The 20,017-nt window shown below is 54.0% G+C and overlaps 1 protein-coding gene across 1 annotated transcript; it reads right to left on the reverse strand.

Annotated features, from left to right (window-relative positions):
• Window positions 1-788: 788 nt before the first annotated feature.
• On the reverse strand, window positions 789-19,286 carry ADAM19 (ADAM metallopeptidase domain 19). The gene is made up of 19 exons (XM_019535289.1): window positions 19,205-19,286; window positions 18,169-18,234; window positions 17,097-17,159; window positions 16,569-16,735; window positions 15,346-15,430; window positions 14,785-14,924; window positions 13,700-13,877; window positions 13,296-13,385; window positions 10,943-11,138; window positions 10,162-10,270; window positions 8,765-8,969; window positions 7,936-8,016; window positions 7,627-7,735; window positions 7,388-7,532; window positions 6,405-6,489; window positions 5,878-6,102; window positions 4,177-4,320; window positions 2,959-3,104; window positions 789-2,565 (listed from the first exon to the last, which is right to left on the reverse strand). The coding sequence occupies exons 2-18, from the start codon at window positions 18,208-18,210 to the stop codon at window positions 3,057-3,059; spliced, it is 2,112 nt and encodes a 703-aa protein (XP_019390834.1). The 5' UTR covers window positions 18,211-18,234; window positions 19,205-19,286; the 3' UTR covers window positions 789-2,565; window positions 2,959-3,056.
• Between the last annotated feature and the right edge of the window lie 731 nt (window positions 19,287-20,017).

The raw sequence follows: 20,017 nt of genomic DNA on the forward strand, positions 1-20,017 counted from the left end.
GATTAGCTGCAAAAGCAGGCGTTTCCCCACGTGCCCCCACGGTGCCGCCCAGCCCGTGTCAACCCCCCCGGGGGCCTCGGCACCGAGCGAGTCCATCCAGCCCCAGCCACAAGACTTGGGGGACCCCAGTCCTCACGAAACACCTTACCCTCAAAGAACGGAAGCCAAAGGTGTATCCGCTGTGCTGTCTGACCAGGCGCGATCCCCAGAGCAGCTGCATTTCAGCCCTGTTTGCTTGTATTTGGAGAGGGGAAATAAAGGCTTTTTGGCTTGCAGGTGGGTGTGAAAGCTTTCTGCGTGCTTCCCCCAGCCACTCGCAGAGCATGCAGGCTCCCGGTATCCTCAGCACTGCAGAGAATAGAGCGTGCGGTGGACAGGAGAGCAGACAAGGTTCATTGGGTAGATGTGATAGCTGTTATTAGGCCAATTAAATAGTTGGAAAAAAGTTTTTTGCAAGCTTTAGGGCACAAGCACCCTTTGTGGAGAGGAGAGTAGCCCGGCAGCGCCCTCACCTGGCAATGGCGTATGGTCCCTGCTGCCCGAGCTCGCCCATGCCAGCGCAGGCGGTAGCTGATGCATTGCTCCTTGCATAAAATACTAGAGGTAATCTGCAATAGCTTAGGGTCTTTCTCCTGCCTAGACCACGTCCTTCTGTTTGGAAAAGTCCCCTTTTCCTGCACTCCTGTCATTTCAGGACATGGCATTGTTTAAAAGCATATCTGTTGTCAGCTTGACCCGTCAGTCTCGGGTGTGGACTCGGTTAATCAAAGACCTTGCTCCCCGTTTCGATGCCAATTGACAATAAATTTATTCAATCTAAACCAGGCAAAAGGCACAAGGAATTGCATATTCAAGTATTTGCATAGATGCACCAAGATCATTACTGTAAACCATTAATACACAGACAGAAGAGGAAGTGACACATACTCGCGTACGTTCTCCCAAGAAATAACAACAATAAGTACCTAAAATCACCTTCTATCCCCCCCAAGCCCCATCCACTCGCCTCACACATACATGTGTACCATGCGAAAGGATCTGCTGAGTGTTACCTTCGGGAGGAGCTGTAACTTTTGGGAACGACCGGTTTTCGTTGTATTCTACGCTTGGGTTTCCTGCGGGATCCACAGAGGGCTTGAGTCCATGTCTCAGCAGTCAAAGGAAAAACTCCTGACGAATTTTGGGGGGCATTTGATCAGAACCAAAGGCTGTAAACTTAGATGGGTCGCTGGCTTCAGGGATTAGTACGTCCTAAGTGTGCGTGTGTGTGATCTGAATAAGATGTCAAGCTGTACGCAAAAGGCCTCGTGCTGATTGGGACGAAGACCCGAGTCAAGTACTGAGAAGCTAGTAAAAGTGGCTGCTGCGGTCCTGGAAAGGAGCCCCCGAGGAACAGCTCCTGGCTGGTGCAATTCCCTTCTGAGCAGTCTTCCATCACTGCTTTTGGCAAGGAAAATATGCAAATAAAGTGCCTGCCATCCATCAAGGCATGTGTTGTTGCTGTGCATCCAAGCACAGCCGGCAGCAGGCAGTAACGAGCACAGCGCGCCGGGCCGGCGCGGAGAGGCTGCGCGCTGCGATTAGCAAGTCGTTCTCTCACTCCGCCTCTGTGCATTTCTCTGGGGCGGCGGGGAGGTAATGGGACTGGCTCGCCCGTGTTTCAGAGCTAGGGAACCGGGGGAAATAGCCAAAGCAGCCGCTGCAGTGGGCAGCAATGGACAGAAAGAGGCAAGAAAATATACCCCTGTCTACTCACATTCTCTTGAAGAAGAGCTACCAGTGCTGCAACCAGCCAAGTCTGACGCGAACGTCTGGGGCATTTTTTGACAGGGAGCACTGATGCAAACACGGTCCCCAAAACAGGGTGCGGCGGGGAAGGAGGGGAAAGGGAAAGCTCTGGTTTTGGTTTCTGCAATAGCAGCAGCACATAATAGGTGTCTCACACTGCACGCCCTTGACTACCTTGTCTGTAAAGCTCTGTCCCGTTTCTGAACAGATTTCTCCAGAATTGGAAAAGAGGCAAAACTGCTGGGGGAACCAAACAGCCCAAAGTCTAAAATCCTGAGATAAAACGTGGGAACCCAAACCAGTTAAAAAACACCAAATTCACAAGGTCAAGTCCATAGGATTTGAACCATCAGCTGCTTAAAGTGCACATGGAGGACTGCCTTCGCCACGTCCAGCGAGAAGGAAGCTGGAATCAGTCAGCCGCCCAAGGAAAGCACCATAAGGGGTATTAAAACCGCCGCTTTTCTCCCAACTCGGCAGCTTTCAAGTGACGTCGCTTCTTAGTACCTGGTGTTGAACTGTATTGCCCAGCACAGAAGCCTACGCATGGGAAGTCTGCGGGTCTGATGAGAAATGCATCCCCAGCGCACAGCGGAGCGGAGGTGACCAGCACCTGGCCTCCCCGGGAATGTCTTCTTGCACCTGCGTCTTGTTGAGAGAGTTTAATCGGTAGTACCTTGTCAGCATCTGAACAATGCAGATGCTGGAAAAGCCACGAGCCCGGGCCCCGAACGTGAGCTGGAGCAGAAAAACCAACTGAGCAGGTCATGCAAATGACTGGGAGGAGAGGAGAGGAAGGCGGCAGGAGGTGCTGGTTGCGGAGAGTCTGCTGGTCCTTTTAGGCCAGCTCAGATCCACAGTCAAGCCCAGGTGTATTTTCAGCGGTTGAAACCTCTGGGTTCCTGACATAAGGCCTTTCCCTCCCCATCCTGCACTGTATATTGCACAACAATACAAAGCATTGCCATTTGAAAAGTCACTCCTGTGCTGAAGAGAAGCAGGCGGCACGGGGGCTGCACTCAGCATCGGTATATACACTGATGCAAGTCCCCGGGGATTTAACTGGAGTTGCATCTACCTAGGCCGGGGAGGGACCAGTCACACCAGGCCTGGATCTGATGTAGAGTCAGGCCAGAAACACGTTGGGCTGGGGAAGAGGAGACAAGCAACCTGCATGTCTGCGTCCTGGCAGCGAAGCCGTCTGACGCCCCGCGAGATCCGGGAAGAGCCTGCGTGCGGCGGGATGATCCGTGCCCCGAGCCTCGCCGTCACATCTTCAAGCCGTGCGCTGCTCCGGCCGCCCGCGCTGCTGGGCTCTGGGTGGGGGGAGATCGGGGACAGTGAAGAGACGCAGCTGTGGAAAAGCAAAGGCCGCCTGCGCCTTCCCAAGCAGATCCTGTCACAGGGCAGGTGAAGCTGTCTCCGTCTGGACTAGCCAGCGGAAATACTTTCATCAGAAAACAAGGCATCATCACGACAGATCAGACCGGCGTCCTGCAAGAATCCTCATAACGTCCTCGGGAGGGGTTTTCCCAGCCCAAGCAAGGAGAGTTTGGGAGCCTCCGTCTTGTGTAAAGGGTTTAGAAAGGGTTAAAGACTGGCCATCCCATAATGGCACAACCTTACCACAATGCTATCGACACTTAGAAAAGGCAAATAAAAATGAGAAGATGCTATCTGCATATGTTATAATGGGGTGACACCACCCTGAGCTACTGGCTACGACCGTCCCAAATTGCTCCCAAGTCTCCTGGGGCTTGACAAGTTTCCCGACGACCTAATGAAGCGTGTCCTGCGTGGGAAAGCCTGTCTGACTCTGCTGACCATGCAGCTGGGCCAGCAAAAGACAAAATCCTTATGTCTGACCAACCTTCATTGCTCACTGCCATGTCATGCCCACTGACCTGTGCCGTGTCTCCATGGGGCGGCAAAAGCAGCTGGGAAGTCAAGAGCTGCTCGGTCACTACGGGCGGGATGGACACACTTCACAAACTGGAAGCAGGACATGGCCGAGAGTCCTGGACCCGCAGGCAATGCCCCACGGCTGCTCTTTGCTTAGGAGCTTCATTTCACCAGCTCAGGAGCTACATATGGCTCACAGGTCACATCTCAGCCACCCTTGGGACACAACCCAGTCACCTCCCAGGCCAGCAGTGCTCGGGGCGGGCATTTGCTTCTATCGAGCACTGGCCTGAAGTGACCACAGGCCCCAGCACCCTGCAGAAGCAGCCCCTGAAAGTGCTTCACCCAGAAAATACTTAGCGCGGACGGAGTAGAAATCAGTGCTACCTGCTTGCAAACACTGCTCCCATCGCCCTGTTCGCATACCCCCGGATCTGGCTCTCCAGGTCATTGTCTCGGGAGGGGGGTTTGTGGGTCAGGCCCTACCTCTGTTGGTGGTGGCCCGCGTGGGCCTGGGCTCCTTGCAGCCGTGGGGGGGTAGCAGAGGTTAGCCCCCGGCCCGGTCCTGTGTCCGGCAGGGACGGGGGTCGCTGGCAAGGCCTTCTGCGGCGGGCAGGGTCTGGACGCGTCCTACGGCAGAAACAGAGAGCTCTGGGTCCTCGCTCCGCGCGATGCCCCGGGGCTCTGACCTCAGAGCCCATCGCCGATGGGCCGCTGCTCCGGACAGGCCGGCGTGGCAGGGCCCGAGGCGCGTGTCGAGTTGTGGGGATGAAGCAGCCTGCGGTTTTGTGAGCGCTGAGGAATTTACACGGGAGCGTTACAGAAACACGGACTTTGCGCCGCGTTCCAAGAGCCTCTTGGTTCGTGCCGGTGTGGTGGAAAAGCATTTCACCCGCACGTGTGCACGTGCAAGCACCCCCACACAGGCATGTGCTAGAAACACATGCGCATACACACAATATACACACACACACTATACACGCATGCTCACACATACAGTGCACACACCCCACACACAAGCATGATACATGCATGCTCACACGCTGTATGCACACACATGCCCTATACATTCATGCTCACAATACTCACACCACAACACACGCACACTATACCCACATGCTCATGCACAATATATACCCCTCCCACACACATACACGAATGTTAATGCTCACATACCCACACAATATACACCTCCCCCCACACACACAAGCACGCTATGCCTGTACATCCACGCTCACACGCAGTACGCACACACCCCACACACGTCCTAAACATTCATGCTTGCATGCAATATACGCACACTGCAACACATGCACACTATATACACACGCTTACACCCACACAATATAGACCCTTCCACACACAAGCACAATATACATGCACACTCACACAGTATACACCTACCCCACATGAGCCCTATACATTCATGCTCACATATAATATACACACAATGTGACACATGTGCACTATACACACAATATACACTCCCTCACATGATACATGAATGCTCACACACCCACAACACACAGCCCCCACACACAAGCACACTATACATGCATGCTCACTCACAGTTTACATGCACCCCACACACGTGCCCTATACATTCATGCTCACATACAATATATGCACACCACAACACATACACACTATACACACATGCTTTCACACACACAATATGCACCCCTCACACACAATACACAAATATTCACACCCCCACACAATATACACCCCCCCACACAAGCACACCGTACATGTACACTTACACACAGGATGCATGCACCCCACACACGTGCCCTATACATGCATGCTCACATACAACATATGCACACAACACATACACACTAAACACACATGCTCTCTTACACACAATATACACCCCCATGCACAAGCACACTATACACGCATGCTTACACACAGTATACACACACCCTACACATGTGCCCTATACATTCATGCTCACATACAATATATGCACACTGTGACACATGCACACTATAGACACAGGCGCAAGCAGACACCCAATACACACCCCCCACATGCTGCACGAGGGGCCGCATCCCCCGTGCCAGCGTCACACACAGGGGCTGTGACTCTTCACACTTCTGCCAGCAGCTACAAAGACTCCCCCACGCTGGCTCAGACCATCCTGCTGGAGAAATGCACGTGGTGAGTCTGAGACAACCTTACCTGCGGGACTGGGAGTTTGGGAGCAGGGGGGGGTGGTCTTTTCGGAGGAGGTCGTCGTGGCACATTCTTCATTCCTACCCCATGTGCTGGACCCAGGGAAGACCCGGTGTCACTGCTGCGCCCAGGCGGGAAAGCAGGGAGCGGCTGGAAATGAATGCTGGGCTCTGGAGCCGGCTGGGGAGGAGAGACCGGAGGGGCGGGGGGGATGGCAGGTGTCCCGATAGCCTGTACACAAGACACAGAGACCGGGGTCACTTCTACGTGGAGCTCGCTGCCTCCTCTCCTCGCTATCGCGACTTTCCAATGCCACCAGGAGGCCTTGCGGTTACCGGGGTGTCAGCGCCGGGGGCTCTACATAGCACCACAAACAATTCAGCTGCGATTTTCAAGGGGACCCAAGGGCTTTAGGCACTCAACTCCCATTTTCTTCCAGTTAATTACCATTTCCACCCCGCTTTTTGCAAAACTCCGGCCTTTATCTGCAACAAACAGGCAGAGCCGGTCGTTTAGCCTAGCTGCACATCTACCTTTCTTTGCTCCTCTGGGGTTTTCAGCTTGAAGGCAGGATTCATGTGGCCCTTCCTACTGTCCTGCTCCGGAGCAGAGGCACCCCTGGGGATTAAGGGAGTAAAAAAGAAGAGCAGGGGTTATTTCCTCAGTGCATCTCCACCTGGCATGAGTCCTGTGTCCAGTTTTGGGCCCCCCACAACAGAAAGGAGGTGGATAAGTTGGAGAGAGTCCAGTGGAGGGCAATGAAAATGGTGGTGGGGCTGGGGGACAGGACTGGTGAGGAGAGGCTGAGGGACCTGGGCTGATTTAGTCTGCAGAAGAGAAGACCGAGGGGGATTGAATAGCAGCCTTCACCTCCCTGCCGGGGGCTGCAAAGAGGATGGAGCTGGGCTGGTCTCAGGGGGGCAGACGACAGGACAAGGAGCAATGGGCTCAAGCTGCAGCAAGGGAAGCTGAGGTTGGATATTAGGAAAAACTTTCTCCTGAGGAGGGCTGTGAAGCACTGGGACAGGTTACCCAGAGAGGGGGTACAGTCTCCATCCTCAGAGGTGTTTAAGACCCAGCTTGACAAAGCCTTGTCTGGGATGATGTAGTTGGGGCTGGTCCTGCTTGGAGCAGGGGGCTGGACTATATGTGACCTCCTGAGGTCCCTCCCAACCCTCCTTGTCTATGAGTCGTCTATGAATTGTAAAAATCATAGAAAGAAATGCAGACCAGCTCAGCCAGCAACACTGCAAAGGTCCGTGTCACTCATTAGCAATGACCCGGACACCAGAATCAGCTGCGGGAGCAATGAGCAGCTCCAGGCATCTCCTCTGCAAGGGGAGGTGTCTCAGAGCTGACCCCCTGGAGGGACCTGAATGGCCTGACCCTCCCCTGGTGCTTCACAAGGAGAGCGCTCACGGGGGAAGGCCATTCCAGGTGATTTCTCTTCCCTGTGTTGCAAACAGAGCTCAGGGCTTGGGGTGCCGGAGGGCAAAGGATGACCCTGAGCACTCACCTGAACTGCGGCTTCTTTGACTGAGCAATGGACTGCTTGAAGACCATGAGTTTTTCCTTCCATTTATAGCAGCAAAATACAATGATGAGAACCACCACCACCGCCAGAATGAAAACCAGGACTCCGACAATCACGGGGATGAGGTCTGAGAGCAAGAAAGCAGAGTCAGGCCCTGGGAGTGGACCCTTCCCCACCACCTGCTCTCCCAGGATCGCAAAGGTCAAGTCAGTCACACTCACTTTTGGGGGGCAAGGGCCCGCTGTCGTCGCTGCCCCCTTTCCCAGGGCGGCTGCAATCTGGGGGAGCCCATCCAGAGTCGCAATGGCAGTTCTTGTTGTTGTTGCAAACCTGGATTGGAAACAGGGAGGTTTTGCTGCCAAGGGTGAACAGCCCCATCCACACCAGGGTCCAAATAAGCAGCAGACGACTGCCGGAGCAAAGGTCAGGGTGACAGCAGGATTGAGATTTAAACCTAGCCAGCCCCATCGGACACCATCGCTATGGGAACAGCCGCTTGTCCCTCTCCCCGCCTGACACGAGACACTTACGCCTCGTCCGTGGCACTGCTTGCTACAGACTTCAGCTTCGAAGACCCTGGAGGTGTTGATGCAGTTGCCCTCGAAGCAGACCTACGGGAGAAGGAGCCACGCCTCAGTGGAAGATTTTGGGGACAGCGAGCATCTCGTTGTGTCGCGTTTATGCAGCACCTGGTGTAACGGGGCCCTGGTCCCCGGTGGGAGCTCGGACCCATTCCAGTAGTGCAAATCGTACATCCTTAAGCAAATGTCTTTCCCTTTTGCTAGTCCCCACCTTGCCGAATGGAAACCTGGGCATGCAATGGAGATGCTGACGCTAAGACGCCAATTGACTTTGAAGCACAGCATCATAAAGAAGCGGTGCTGGAAGGGGCCTCCAGGTCACACCTAGCCCAACCCTATCCAAACCACCCCGTATCAATCCATTGTCTAACCTCTTAGCAAAACTACAGCCACAAGACATCACACAATGCCTTCCTCAAAAAGTGAAAAACCCTCCCCCACATCACCACCCCCAACACGTAAAGCAGCAGGAAGGGAAAAATTTCCTTCGCAGTCCCACGCAGCAGCCAGCAAAGCCCAGAAGCCGGGGAAATCCCCACTGCAGAGCATGGGCACAGATACTCCTAGATCCCCCCTGACCCATGCATCCCCTCTGACCCATGCACGCAGCAAGTCTGCGGGGGCTGGTGTTCCTTCTTGCCTTGTGCACCTTTTCTAGGCCGCGCCATCTCCGCGCACAGGATCCATCCTTCACACTGGTGCAATCCGGCGTGAATAACCCCAGGTGCCAGGCGCGTACCTAGAGCCCCCCCGGAGACCGAGAGACGCAGCTACCTACGTGATGGCTCCCACACTTGGTCCCAGTCATCACCAGCCCAGGGTCCAGTATGTCCCCCTCGTCCTCCGTAGGCTTGTAGATGTGGGTCCCCCGACAACTGATCCGTCTCCCATTCACGGTGATAGTTGTGTCTATCGCGACAGCGTTGGATGCCACCGGCTTGGAAGCAGAGCTCTGGCACTGAATCTTTCCGCATTTGGCATCTCTGAAAGCGAGAGGCGAAGTGAGTGGCTTTGCCCTGCCGGTGGTGACGGCCTCCTCTTTGCACGCACACAACCTTCACAAGTCATGCAAAAGGCAGAGAGGAGAGAGGGGCAGAGACCAACTCTGAGCTTGTCGAGAGAAGAGCTCGTAGGCATCGGTCCAGACACGAGAGAGGCAAAGACGCAGGAAGGAGCGTTCCTAGACAGACGCACTTGGCTAATGGTACCCACAGGGTGTATAGAGAGGACTGGTGAGGAGAGGCTGAGGGAACTGGGTTTATTTAGCCTGCAGAAGAGAAGACCGAGGGGGACTGAACAGCAGCCTCCACCTCCCTGCCGGGGGGCTGCAACGAGGACGGAGCTGGGCTGGTCTCAGTGGGGGCAGGCGACAGGACAAGGAGCAATGGGCTCCAGCTGCAGCAAGGGACATTGAGGTCGGATATTAGGAAAAAAATGCTCACTAGGAGGGTGGTAAAGCACTGGAGCAGGTTACCCAGAGGGGTGGTGGCATCTCCATCCTTGGAGGTTTTGAAGACCTGGCTTGACAAAGCCTTGGCTGGGATGATGGAGTTGGGGCTGGTCCTGCTTGGAGCAGGGGGCTGGACTTGATGTGACCTCCTGAGTGCCCTGCCAACCCTCATTGTCTGTGATTCAATGATTTTATGACTTGAGATTCAAATGGGGAAATTGAGGCTGGAGACGAGGAGGAGATCCCCGACGCCGAGGGTGGTCAGGCGCTGGGGCAGGCACCTAGAGACACTGTGGTATCTCCATCCCGAGAGATTTTCAAGAGCAGGTTGGAGAGACACTTGCTTTAGTCAGGGCTGATCCTGCCTTGAGCAGGGGGCTGGGCTTGGTGACCTTGTGAGGTCCCTTCCAGCCCTACTTCCCTATGATCCTACCTCCATTTCACTTGGGGAATCCAGTCTCACCAGCATCATAGACCAGACCCAGCTTGAAGGGTCCTTACCCCTATCGCGTGCTAAGGGCAGTCAGTTTAAATGGCTGGCCGTGGATAGGACTATGAACCTGCCTGGTGGCCTCTGCAAGTATACGGAAGAAAGAAAACTTCGCAGGACTTCCCCCACAGTTTTTCTTCCCTGCCATCCCTTGGAATTTAAAAACATTTTAAAAGAGGAAATACTTCACCCAGGTGTCTGAAAAGCAAGGGATAGCCGCTGCTCTGCCTCCTACCTGGCCTCGCACTTCCGGTAGTGGCCATTGATGTCCTTCCCGCAGTTCCCAAAGGGGTCACCAGCAGCATTGACCCTCTCGAAGCAGAGGTCAGGAGCAGGTCTGGCTCCTATAGGGAAGAGACTGATGTGACCAGTGCTTATGGAAAGCAATGGGCTTCTCCAGTCCAACCCTGGCTCCTGCTTTCCCCTGACACATCGGGGAAGAAGCCATCACTGCTTTCCCCAAGTCAATGGAGCAAGGAAAAGCTTCCCGGTGAGACTGGACTTGACCATTACAGAGGACACGGCTGAGGGACCCCCACGGTAAGCACCTAGCTGGCCCCGATTACCTGCCATTGATATCACTGGTGTGAACAACATAGCACTGGGGTTGGCATTCATGCTTCCCCCAGCCTCACTTAGCTTCTCCTTCACTGTGTGATGCAAAGACATCTTTTTGAGGCTTGTGACATGACAGCTGGAAAGCTATGAGCCCTCTGCTTCTCTAAAAGCAGGTAGGATGTGTGCTGAGATAATCCCAACTTCTGTCCACAGCCCCCACCCTACAGCTCAACCCTCCCAGGCAAGGAAGGGAGACAGGCAGAGGACAGGAGAGCTAGTGTGGAGTCCTGCCTTGCTACTGATGGGCTATGTGACCTTGGGCACATCCCACGCCCCCTGCCTTAGCCAGCAATCCCCCAGGGAACAGGCCTGCGCCCAGCACAACTGGTCCCCGGTCCCCTCAGTCGCAAGGGCAGTGCGGATCTCATCGGGACCTCACTGCGGGGAGCAACCCTTACCGCGGCCCCAGAGCTGCGAGCACTGCTGCTGGTAGGTGAGACACATGCCGCTGTAGCAGTAGGCCGTCCCCCTGGAGCAGTCGGTGCCGTCCATCTTGTAGGCGTTGAGGGGGCAGAAGGACGACTTGCCGGTGCAATGCTCGGGGAGGTCGCATTGCCCTGAGGTCTCCCGGCACAGAGTCCCCGAAGACACCAGCTAACGACACGGAGGGGAACAAATAGGTAAGAGTTACCGGCAGGACCCCCAGCCAGAGGGGATGGGTTGGTCATCAGTTGAGCATCTTCAAGCTAACTGGTTAAATGACTGGTTAGTGACAGCTTGCTTTCACCCATACGCTTGCCCTCTGGAGAAGCGACACGGCTGTGCCCCCCAGCAGGAAGGATGGAGATGGGCACAGCACCATCCCCAATGCCATGGATGCCTGTTCTCTGCCAGGAGGGCTGGGCATCCCGGGCGGCTGCTTCCCACGCTGTTATTCTTGCAGAGCAACACAAGCCCACCGGCCACACCAGACCACTGCACATGCACCCATCCCAAAGGGTGAGTCTCCGGGATGGGAACAGACAGTCCCCTCCCCTGGAGAAGAGGGAACGGGATGCCCAGAGCGGTGGTGGGCTCTCCATCCTTGGAGGTGTTTGAGACCCGGCTACACAAAGCGTTGGCTGGGATGATGGAGTTGGGGCTGGTCCTGCTTGGAGCAGGCGGTTGGACTGGATGTGACCTGCAAGATCCCTCCTAACCCTCATTTGCTACAAGGCTATGAACATGTGCCTGTTCTCCAGGGCCAGGATGGCCTCGGATACATTTTCACTGGCTGGAGGTCAGCGACCCAGTAACATAATCACCGAGAGACCCTTGCTCAACAGCTTGCTGGGCCAGTTGTCGGCTTTGAAACAGAAGCTGGCTCCTTGATACCATTAACCCCTCGTAATTGCAGTGAGGCACTAGGATAAGGCAACCCAGCTGGTTCTGGGCTCCCTTAGGGCCTGGGACAGGGAAGGGGAGGGGAGGGGAGGAAGCGCTGGCTTCTTTCGGCGGTGATGCTCAAGCCACTGAGTGAGAGAGAGACTGGAGGCAGTAACAGAATAACATGACCTGAATCCAACCGTCCGAGTGCTGGAAACAACAGGAACGGAAACAAGCGCTGGTGCGGATAGGGAGGTCGTGCACGCAGCCAGAGCCGCCTCCGAATGTAGCCGTGAACCCGCAGAGCTTCATGCTATAAACTATTCACGGGAACGACCGAGATTTTATCATATGACCTGGCAGGTGCTAAGAGCCTGATGGGAGGTGGCCTTTTCTGAACATTAGGCCCTTTTAAAGGGTCTGAAATGTCATAGCTGACCAACGCGGGCGCTCAGAATCACACTCAGAAATGCTGGCCTCTGCAGCTTGCACCAGGAGGATGTCGGGGTTCGTAGGTATTTCCTTCCTCACCGAAGCAATACGTTAAAAAGACGGCATCTACCAGAGGTGGTACAGTCACCCACTCTGGCAATCTTCAAAATGCATCTTGATGCCCACCTTGCTGGGGTCATCTCACCCCAATGGTCTTTCCTGCTGAAGTGCAGGGGGCTGGACCTGATGATCTTGTAAGGCCCCTTCCAGCCCCTAACTTCTATGAATCTTAAATGGCCTCTATCTGCGCACCTGAAGTCAATGGCACAAATGGATCAAAAAGGGTAAGAGCAACCTGGGAACATCAGCAGTGCTGGACTGGGTCAGGCCGAGGGCCCATCTAGTCTTCAGCAGTGCAGGGGTGGATGTTATAGGGGAAAGCCCCAAACTGGATATCTCTAGAGTGATCCATGCCCTATTCAATACCCTCCCTCGCACCCACCACCTCGGTACACGTACGTCTGTGTCTCGCAGGGGCTGCTAGGTATCTATATTTTACCATGTGCTTCTTCTATGCATTGCAGGTCCAAATAAACAGAGGACCTGGGCCCATTTGAAAACCCCTCCCTGGGCCACCCCCAGGCCTGGGGCCCTTTGCAAACTGTTCCAGTGAAGAGCCAGGTCTGCGAGTGCCTATTCTCAAGGTATCTACCTCTGCCTGGGGACAGAGCCAGGCAGATGCTCCTAGCAAACAGCTGCATTTAAGCTGCCATGTTTGCATGCAAGCTGTGTCCCCAAAAGAGTTCACAGGTATCAAAGAAAGCAGAAAAACCCGGGGGCATAAGCCAGACAGACCTGCCTGAGATGGAGAGGCCAAACTGTTGCCATCAGACAGCTTCTGAGATGGGAAATAGCATCTTGCAGTTTGGGGCACCTTTTCTTTCCCCCCTCCACCCATGTAGCTAAGAGGTCTGCTTCTTCTTTCATCCTCCTGGGGCAAAGCAGGTGCCTCACCTTGCACTGGTGACAGCAGGTCCCGTGGGCGCACTCGGCGCCAGGCTTCAGAGAGCAATCGGCCGCATTGCAGCAAGGATTATCGCACTCCTGGGGGGGAGAGAGGCAGGGTTTAGAGGGCAGAGATGGGAATCTGGGTCCCAGGGCAGGAGCAGGCTGTTCTTGCATGGGATGAATGACATCCTGTCTTCCTGCACAGAGCTCCTGTCCTGACCAGGGTTGCTCCATGAGCAGGTGTCAGCAGCAGGCTCTCTTTGGACCCACTGCTGGAAGGGCAAGCCCCATGGAGTCAGCACACTACCAATACATATTACTGTGCTGCACATGGAGCTAGGTATGGTGTCAGTGCTGTATAGAGTGCATAGGTGCCAGGTATTCATTGTAGGTTTGTGCACGCGTGTTACCTCCACCTCTCCACAGTCACACTGCTCCCCATCTTCCAGGTAGCCGTTTCCGCATCTCTTCCCCCCGACCAGAGTACGGGTGTCGGGCATGTTGGAGAGGCACATCCCCCCGCCTGAAAGCAGGTACCGGTCCAGCTCCTTCTCGTTGCACTTGTTGAACACCCTGGGGAACGGGTGCCTGGGCACAGAACAGGGTGGAAGTTAAAACAAGAAGCAGCACAAAGCGGCCATAAGAACCGGGGGCTGCAACTTCTGGGACGTCTTCGGGAGCAAGCGTCTGAGTCAACCAGAGCAGGCGGCTTTACGGATATGAATGTGTGAGGAAACAGGGACTCCAAGGTTGTTCCTCATGAGAACGAAGTCTGGAAACCCCCAGGGGCTTGTGTGTAGCTTTCCCTTCCCTTCCTCTCCATCTGCTGGGACTTCTCTTTGAAACCCTGACTCACGCGACGCACGTGAGCTGGGCACTTGGCCTAGATCCATCTGCTCCTAAGCCACATCCGGAGCAAAATGGCAACCTCACATTATTAACCTTTTCGTGGTGTCCAGTGAGTTTGCATTCACCAGAAACAAGTTTCTTGAATGAATGGAGTATAGGTTGTAGCCGTGTTGGCCTAAGGACACCGGCGGACAAGGTTCTTCGGGTAAATGTGAGATCTTGTATTAGACCAACTCGAATATGACTAGACCAACCAAATTGGAGTTGGTCTAATACAAGACATCAGATTTACCCAAGGAACCATGTCTGTCTTTAATGAATGGAAGCACATGCATGTTCCCAGCCTTTCATGTCCCGTAGCTTCATAGCTGAGCCCATGCAATCGCATCCTCTTCCAGGTAATCGCCTTCCCCTCTGCTCCCAGCCCCTATGCCATACGTATCAGAGCACCCGATGCCATCCTTTCCCCTTCCCTCTCATTGCTATCCCTCCCTCACTCGGAAACAGCTTCATCTGGAATCGCGTCACATCATGTACGGTGCTGGGCCCCCCTCGTGCTTCGTTCCCAGTGATCCTAGCCACCCTCGGCACCAGCAATCAAGTCGGTTGGCTCTCCTCCGCAAAAGACCCCGAAGGACTGACTCACCCTATTGCAGCACCCATGATGCAGCCTCCATCCTCGGACCGGGCAGTGCAGCAGCCACTTGAGTCGTGATTCATGCCAAAATTGTGCCCCATCTCATGGGCAATGGTGGCAGCCACGCCGATGGCACTGGAAGAGTGATCCTGTGTGGAGTCAGGCAGGAGGGTCAGCATTTAACCACCCTGTTCACAACAACACAGGAGCTAGCACCTGGGCAGACCACAGGTCCATGCAGTCTAATGTCCCGTCTCTGACAAGGACAAGGAGCGGATGCTTTAGGAGAAGGATATGGGATACAGGGCAGCTAGGCTGTGATTTTTGTGGCTTATAAGGAAGATCTTTAGTTTGGATATTAGGAAAACGCTCTCACTGGGAGGGTAGTAAAGCACTGGAGCAGGTTACCCAGAGAGGTGGTGGAGTCTGCATCCTTGGAGCTAAATAAAGCCTTGGCTGGGATGATGTAGCTGGGGCTGGTCCTGCTTTGGGCAGGGGGTTGGACTAGGTCCCTTCCATCCCTCATTTTCTGTGAGTCTACGAACTTGTAAGTGATCCAGAGCAACTCACCATGTTCACTCCCCCCGACTGGAAATCCGAGCACATGGCCATCAGCGGGGCCAAGCCAACCGTGGTCCCGCGGAACTGCACCCCGCTGAAAGCGACCCGGAGGGAGAAGGGAAAGGGACACCGGCGTGAGGAGGGGCAGCACATTTCCCGCAATCCCAATCCCTACGAACTCACCACGGCCCACGAGAAAACAGCTTTCTCCGCACAAGCTTTCCCTCTGTTTTAGAGTTTTGTTTCGATGCCCCACCGCCTCCCGCTTGACATGTTCATGCCAGGCCAATCTGCCTTTATCCTGGCACGAAGGCGAAGCAGACAGACAGTGAGCACAGAGCCCTACCCTGGTATAACACTCCTGCCTCCACTCTAGAATTACGCCAGGAAAAAACACTGCTCCCCCACTGCCAAATGTTCAGATCTGCAGGGAGCCAGATCTGATCTGCAGGCCAGGCATTGAGCACCCCCGGTTTGATCCATGATCACGCACACCAGACTGTCCAATCATCTTTACAAACTATTGCTTGTAATGGTTTGATGCCAGCCTTGGCAAAAGAATGACCTCGTGAGTGTTGGACCAAATACAGAAGAGCGCCTTCCCTGGCGATCCACCCTGACCCAGGGCATCCCCAAAGAGCATGGGCTGAAGACCCATGCAGAGCCGGCAAGTTTAGCAAAGCTCCTTACCCAGCCCAGGGCTTTGATTTGAGGACTTTCCAGCGAGCTGGACAACGCCCATTTTGCAAGCTCTGAGACAGTCATGGCAGCTTTGGGATCACGAGGACTTAGGAAAGGCCCAGTTCAGTGAGTGCCAAGTGCCTTCTCCAAGGGGCACAGCCCCCTCTTCCTCCACTGATGTCTACAGCTCATTTTGTGACCCAGGGGTTCAAACAAGGGTGCCCGCACCAGCGTGCAAAGGCACGCACAGGTTGGCACATGCATTATATAGCGACTGCAATCTGTCCCTGCTACGTGTGTTCCCTGTGGCTCCATGCAAACCGAAGCCCACCACTTCATGTGCATTTTTGCCTGTACTCTTGCGCATGCCCTTCTCCAAAAACCCAGCCCGGTGACCCCTGCAACAGGAAGCCTTTTCCCTGCTGAGTGATGCCTGCCCGCCGCTACGTCAACCTGTCACCCAGATCCTCAAATCAGTATGTAGCTGCTCAGGGGTTTCCCTTGGATCCCCTTGTTGGATGGATGGTGCAGTTCCAGGGCAAGCGACGCACGTGATGAGATGGGCGTTGTCGTGCTTCCTGCGCGCCAGCTGCTTGCGTCTCCATGCCAGGAAGGACCAAAGGGTGGAGTAGGGGTTCTCGGAGACGTCGCACTGATCCCGGTGGTTCCAGATGTCCAGCCCAACCAGGGCAACCCGAATGTTTAGGGCCTTGTAAAACTGCAAGAGGGAAGAGCTGATGAAGTGGAGTTTTTGCCTCGTTTCCAACCAGGCGTAGAAACCTCACTCCATATGGGACGCCCAGGCCAGAGAAGGGAGGCTCTGTAGAAGCAGGTTGTACCTGAAGAGCTTGGCCTCTGGCTTCACCCCAGCCAACATGAACCCTTCTTAAAGCACTTTAGTAGGAGGATCTGCCACCGGCGCACTGTCCCCAGGGCTACGGTGCAATGGAGGACACCTCCCGGTTTCCACCCTCCCACATTGCACAGGAGAGTCGCAGCGGAGACTCCTCTTTCCCAGGGATGTCCATCTTGGATTGCAGGTTCTTCCCCACCACCCGTGTTGGTCGAGCCTGCCTCACCTTATCCACATAATTCGCCACCTCCACTAATCTGTTCCTTACGTCCCCGTGGTACTTCTGAAACTGAACAAGATAGGAAGTCCGTGTCAACCCCCAAGCAAGAGCTGGACGCGCGGTTAATGCTATCCTGCAACGACTGAGGCTGCTACCCCAATGCTTAGCTGGCCCATATGTACCCCCCCCCCAATCTATTAGACTAGCCATGATGAGTGTTTTTAGGTCTTATAATTCCTCTCCATGCCTCAGCCTCCCTGCCAGCTGCTGACACACCACAATGATATTGGCATTAAACAAACATGTACACGGTCAGACCCTCGTTGGCCAGATGTTCACATAACGAATTTGCCGTGTTGGACAGAAGGTGAAGTCACTTCATGCCTAGAATCAGCACCACCAAAGCACTCGTCACAGAGGATTTATTACACTCCTCACTTCCCCGAGAGGCAGCATGGTTTGATTGCTCCACTTAGAGCAGTTTTGTTCCACTTGTCACATCTGCTCGATAAGGAGTTCATGTGGCAACGTTTCACTTCCTTAAAACAAAGGTGCAAAAATTCGTATCACAACCGAAAAGGGGGCATGGAGCTCTCTCTGGAAAGGCAAGGCATTTTCCCCTTTAGATGTGGGTTGGGAGAAATCAGCACCAATCATTTCCATGGCTTCTAAACTGGCTCTGCAGTGAGAAGAGGATGAGGAACATCTGGCAGCGCCTGGATAAGCTGCACGTTCTCACAGTCTTTGCCCTCTCCTGGTGCCGCGCAGAAGAGAAACGCATAGGTTCTGCCTCTCTCGTTTCACTCAAAATCAATTTGAGCCCCTGGCCCTGCCTGCTCTATTTTAGGATCAAGTTGTAAATTATGAATGGGGTTGGCCTGCCCTACTCCGTTCTGGGGCAGGAAGCGACCAGCCTGGTTTTAAACAGCCTTGGCAGGAGGGTTAGATTTCCAGCCTCCCAAGCTCTCTTCCAGCCACCCCTAAACAACAACGGAGACAACAGCTGATAACCCATATGGCTTCTGGGATGCCACGGGCCAGATTGTCAGCTGGATCAAGTGCTGCACGCATCTCTTACCTCTGCATAATCTGCCACCAGCAGAAGCTCCACGTACTTCATAGGCTCCGGAGCCGCCCGCCTGGCCTGAGCAGGAGCACGGAGGATTAGTTCCAGCCTCTCCCGGGAAGCACGAGGGATTTTTCACCCTGTTCGAAACTTGTTTTTCTGGGACCAGTTTCCTCATGGACCCTCCCCCTCCATCCCACTCTGACACCAGCTTGTTCTCAAGAGGTGGCCTGAGCTGCTTATTTCTACCCTCCCAGTCCCACTCCAAAAGCACCCCCCTTGCCTCTTCCTGAAGAAGGGTGCTTGAACCCAAAAGCTTGCAAAGAACTATTTTTGCAACTATTAATTCATCTAATAGGGCACCTGTACACACCATGGGGTTTAATCCTCATTAAATTAAATAGGTTTATAAAATTTAAGCTTGTTTACTTTGGAGCGTCGCATCAGTGGTTGCACACACTAGGTTTTCAAATGAATTAAGCCTGGTCCCCAGCTGGTGCCACAGGAGAGTGGGGCGGTCCAGCACTGTCCCCATCCCCCACCCCGTGTCCTGCCACAAAGCTGTAAAAGCAGGGAGCCGACAAATGGCACAAGAAAATAAAAGCGGAACAAATTTGAAAGTGGAAGCAATTTGAAGGGATGAACTACAAAAAAATTCCCAGCACCATGTGGTGGACAAACAGGCTTATTACGTGTTTTTGAGTGCCTTTGTATTTGTACGCAATGAATCCATGGATGCGACGCTTTAATTCTCAGCGAGTCAAACTAAACTACATCTGAGGAGTTTTACTTTAATGCACCAGAAAGACTTTTAAAGCATCCAGAAAACCCACTCGTGCAAACAGTCATGCCATTGCAGCACAAGAAAGGGCAAAAAGCATGGTGTGTACAAACACCCATAAAAGATATCACGTCTACCCAAAGAACCTCATCTGCCTGCACCTTCGACCAACATGGCTACAACCAACTCCCTCTTGCTTCTGCTTCCTCAGGTCTGCCCTACGGAGATGGTAGGACAATACGAGAGTCCCCTCGGTGCACAACTCACCCGGTGAAGGGTCACATTCAGCGGCCTCACAAACTCCTGGAGCCGGCGTCTGTCTGTGGGCTCAGCATGCTGGTACCCGCAGGACCCAGGTGGGACCTTCAGGTGCTCCAATCTGTAGACCCAGTGCTGCTCCCGGCTCTCAGGAATGGGCTCAATGACATAGCTGAGGTCGGGGCTGAGGACGATCAGACCTCTGTGCAAACAGCGGAGAGGAAGAGAGGCCTGAACACTTGTGCATCTACTTGCAAGACCGTGGTTCATGGAAAAGAACAGGGGCAAGGAACAAAAAGGTAATCCTTGGTGGTTTTTGCTGTGACCTAGACCTACCCAAGGCTCTGCACTTTCATTCAGGCCACAGGAAGCAAATAAATCCTGGTACAATTTTCAACTGACAGGTCACGTCTAGTGTCTTTCCCATTTCTCCTCACCAAAAAGGTCTATGGTGTTTGCTGGTCAACAGACAAGCACCATCCCTCGTATGCCTCTGAAGTACAGCCATGGAGGGGCTGGGCATGCCCCCGGCATCCAAAGGAAACCCCAGAGGTCCCTACTCCCGCCTAAAAGAGATGGGCACCTAATTCACTTAGACCGCTGTAGAAACTCCAGCTCAGGTGATTAATAATTTGTCTGTAATGCGCACCAGTGATTTAGGTCTTTTCATTCACAGACCCCAGAGCACTTGAGCTAAAAACAGATTTTTGTCAGATCTTTCCAGGGGATAAAGCCTTTTATTCTGGGATCTTACAGGACCTCCAAAAACCCAGTAAAGTCCCAAGATAACACCCTCCCCCAAACAAGTGGGGGTGCTAATTC

Source organism: Crocodylus porosus, unplaced genomic scaffold (assembly GCF_001723895.1).
Source record: "Crocodylus porosus isolate Cpor-Errol unplaced genomic scaffold, CroPor_comp1, whole genome shotgun sequence".
NCBI classification, from domain to species: Eukaryota; Metazoa; Chordata; order Crocodylia; family Crocodylidae; genus Crocodylus; species Crocodylus porosus.